Source organism: Dendrobates tinctorius, unplaced genomic scaffold, assembly GCF_039654945.1.
Source record: "Dendrobates tinctorius isolate UK_male_01 unplaced genomic scaffold, ASM3965494v1 ptg000086l, whole genome shotgun sequence".
In the NCBI taxonomy this organism is placed as follows: Eukaryota; Metazoa; Chordata; class Amphibia; order Anura; family Dendrobatidae; genus Dendrobates; species Dendrobates tinctorius.
The window spans coordinates 64,666,442-64,670,626 of NW_027361754.1; the positions used below are offsets into that span (position 1 = coordinate 64,666,442).

The window sequence follows — 4,185 nt, forward strand, 5'->3', positions numbered from 1 at the left end:
CGTTCGGCGCACATGGGCGCACCTTCAAAAGTGTGCAGCGCATGGCAAAATCCTGCTAGCGCACGGTCAGCGCACGATCTGCGCACCCTATGCTAAAGATAGGGTGCGCAGATCGCAAGCGCCCAAGTGCACTAGAAGGTGGCGATGACCGGTAGGGGCGGGCAGGGAGCCGGCAGGGGGCGGGGCTTAGCGGCAGCTGTGCGCAGGCCGTCGCTGAGCTATAAAGCGCAAATGTGAAACTAGCCTAAGGCACAACTAGAAGAACTAAATTTTTTCCAATATTTTGGTTCTGCTAATGTACAGTGGCATGCAAAAGTTTAGGCACCCCTGGTCAAAATTACTGTTATTGTGAACAGTTAAGGCCTCTTTCACACTTCAGTTTTTTGTGTCAGTTAAAATCCGCCAAAAAGGCGGACAAGCGGATCCGTTCCTAACTGATGTGAACGGATGCCACAGGATCCGTTTTTTGACGGATCCGCAGAATGAGGAAATTTAAAGGAACCGCTGGCCGGGAGAGAGAGAGAGAGAGAGAGAGAGAGAGAGAGAGAGAACATTTTTTTCCTCCTCCAGAAAGGATAAAATGATCTCTAAAAGGCCTAAAGTTTCAGACCTTAATTAGCCTGTAAGGGATATGGCTTGTTCACCCTCAATGTTAGGAAAGGCCAGCTGATGCAGATTCCACAGGTTTGGGCACCTTTGGAGATTTGTGTGCTCAGATAACTTTGACCAAGGTTTCAGACCTTAATTAGCCTGTAAGGGATATGGCTTGTTCACCCTCAATGTTAGGAAAGGCCAGCTGATGCAGATTCCACAGGTTTAGAAACACATAGCCTCCTCTAACCTTGTGCGAAAAAACAGCCACCATGGGTTCTTTTAAGCAGCTGCCAAGCACTCTGAAAATGAAAATGGTGGAGGCCCACAATATATAACAAGATAGCAAAGCGATTTCAAGTTGTCCTTTCCTCAGTTCAATATGTAATTCAGAAATAGCAGTTTACAGGAACAGTGGAGGTCAAGATAAGGTCTGGAAGGCCAAGCAAAATTTCAGAGAGAGCTGCTTGTAGGATTGATAGAAAGGCATATCAGAACCCCCACTTGACTGCAAAAGACCTTCAGAAAGATTTAGCAGATTCTGGAGTTGTGGTAATTGTTCTACTGTTCAGAGACACCTTATCAAATATGGCCTTCATGGAAGAGTCATCAGAAGAAAACCTCTCCTGCACCCTCACCATAAAATTTAGCATCAGAGGTATGCAAAAGAATATCTAAACAAGCCCAATACATTTTAGAAACAACCTGTGAATCGTTGAAGTTAAAATAAAACTCTTTGGTCACAATGATCAAAGGTATGTGCAGAGAAAAAATTGCATAGAATTTCAGGAAAAGAACATCTCTCCAACCATTAAGCATGGGGATGGATCAATCATGCTTTGGAGTTGTGTTGCAGACAATGGCACAGGGAACATTTCACAGGTAGAGGGAAGAATGGAGTCAATGAAATTTCAACAAATTCTTGATGCAAACATAACACCATGTGTAAAAAAGCTGAATTTGAAAACAGGATGGCTTCTACAAATGGATAATGATCACACACATCAAAATCCACAATAGACTACCTCAAAAGGCGATAGCTAGAGGTTTTTCAATGGCCCTCACAGTCCCCCGATTTGATCATCATTGAAAATCTGTGGCTAGTCCTCAAAATAGCAGTGCAAGCAAGACGACCCAGGAATCTCACAGAAATGGAAGAATTTTCCAAGGAAGAATGGATGAAAATCCATCAAACAAGAATTGAAAGACTCTTGGCTGGCTGCTAAAAGCGTTTACAAGCTGTGATATTTTAAAAGGGAGTGCTACTAGGTACTAACTATGCAGGGTGCCCAAACTTTTGCATTGGCCTATTTTCCTTATTGTAATTTTTAAAATGTAAAAAATGACAATATATAATTTTTTTTGGCCTAAAATACAGAGAATATGTGTCATCTTTAACTTTAGCCCTTTTAGAGATCATTCCATCTTCAACTTGCTTAACTTGTCACAATAACAGTAATTTTGACCAGGGGTGCCCAAACTTTTAAATGCCACTGTATCTATGTAGTAAGCTCGGTACTGTTCCCAAAGCTGAGTTCTATATATATAGTTAGCTTGATTCTTTTATCATAGTTAAGTAGTAATCTTGGATTGGTACTGTATCTATGTAATAATTGGATCTCTTTCTGTATCTATGTAGTAGGCTCGGTTCTGTTCCTATAGCCTGTTTCGAGGACTGTGCCTACATAGTGATCTTGATTCTGTTATTTATAGTAATCTTGGTCTGGTACTGTATCTGTGTAATATCTTGGATCTGCTGCTGTATCTATGTACTAAGCTCAGTTCTGTTCCCATAGCCTGGGTATTGTACTGTATCTACATCGTAAGCTTAATTCCGTTATCTGTAGTAATCTTGATTTGGTACTGTGTTTTTGTTGTAAGCTCACTTCTGCTCCCATAACCTGCTTCATGTACTGTATCTCTGTAGTGAGCTTGAGTCTGTTATCTGTAGTAATCTTGCTTTGGTACTGTATCTGTGCAATAATTTGGATCTGTTGCTGTATCGGTATAGTAAACTCAGTTCTGTTTCCATAGCCTAGTTTGTGTACTGTATCTACATAGTAAGCTTGATTCTGTTATCTGTAGCATTTTGGTCTATAGTACTGTATCTGTGTTCTAAGCTTGGATCTGTTGCTGCATCTATGAAGTAAACTTGATTTTGGTACTGTGTCTATGTCATAGGTTTGTCAAATCTTTGGTGAATATAAAAGATGAGTGAAAATATTCAAATAGAATTGAATTCTATATAGAATTTCCAAAAAATCCTCATTTTTGAGAATTCAAGCTTTTGTAAATTCGCACGGATTCAGCAAAATGGCAAATGCCGGCCATTTAAGGTTTGCAAATCCATGTTACCATCAGATTATTGTTAATTCATAGTATTTCTTCTGAAATGCCTTTTTTACAGGAAATATGCAAAGTATGTACATCAATGGCAGCAAAGTCCATTACATTATTTTATCTGGATTTCTGGACCGACAAGAATTCCATGGCTTATTCTTCATAATATTTCTTTTTATCTACTTATTTATCGTTTTTGGCAATGGGTTGATAGTACTCTTAATCTTGACTGAACCCAGTCTCCGGAAACCTATGTACTTCTTCATTGGGGCTTTATCCTGTATAGAAATTTGTTATACAGCCATTACTATCCCTAAAATGCTGGCAGATCTATTGGCTGAGGAGAAGAAGACCTCTTTTGGTGGTTGCCTTCTACAAGCTTACTTGCTACATGTACTGGGCGTTGCCGAATGTTCCATGCTCACATTAATGGCTTTTGACCGGTATCTGGCCATCTGCAAACCTTTACGATACTTCACGGTTATGACTTCTGGGTTGTTTATGAAATTAGTCCTTATTTGTCTTCTGTGGTCATTGATTTCTCCAGTCGTGGAAACGATTTTAATATTTAATCTTCCTTTCTGTGGTCCAAATCGGCTAGATAACATTTTCTGTGATTTTCCTCCTCTAATTGACTTAGCATGTTCAGACATCAGGTTCCTTAGGATGGCGGAGTCTGCTCTCAGCTCGATGATCATGTTGAATTTCTTGTGTGTTCTTCTTTCTTACATGAAGATTTTATTTGATATTCTGAAGATTAAGTCAGAAGTTGGGCGACAGAAAGCCTTCTCTACCTGCGTCACCCATCTTATTGTCGTGGCATTATTTTTTGGCAGCATTGGTTTCATGTATATACGCACCGCCAAGTCCTATTCTCCAGAGTATAACCGGGCTGTTAGTCTCACCTTTGCCGTTTTTATACCTTTAGCTAACCCTGTCATATATGGTTTGAGAAATCAGGAAATAAAAAAATCTTTTAAAAAACTCTGTAATTGCTTTTGCTTGAAACACCATTGATTTCCTAAAGTAAACTTAAAGGCAGTGTAATGTCAAAAAATGACCTACTGCTTAACCCCTTAACGGCCAGGGGTATTTCAATTTTTGAACTTACGCTTTTTGCTCCCCTTGTTCCCAGAGCCATAACTTTTTTATTTTTTTGGTCAATATGGCCATGTGAGGGCTTGTTTTTTGCTGGACATGTTGTACTTTTAAGCCGCACCATTGGTTTTAACATATCGTGTTCTGGAAAAAAAG

The 4,185-nt window shown here is 39.7% G+C and overlaps 1 protein-coding gene across 1 annotated transcript; it reads left to right on the top strand.

Moving 5' to 3' along the window:
* The first annotated feature begins 3,003 nt into the window (after positions 1 to 3,003).
* Positions 3,004 to 3,948, top strand: LOC141098082 (olfactory receptor 6N1-like). The gene has a single exon (XM_073585657.1). The coding sequence runs from the start codon at positions 3,004 to 3,006 to the stop codon at positions 3,946 to 3,948; it is 945 nt and encodes a 314-aa protein (XP_073441758.1).
* The last annotated feature ends 237 nt before the right edge of the window (positions 3,949 to 4,185 follow it).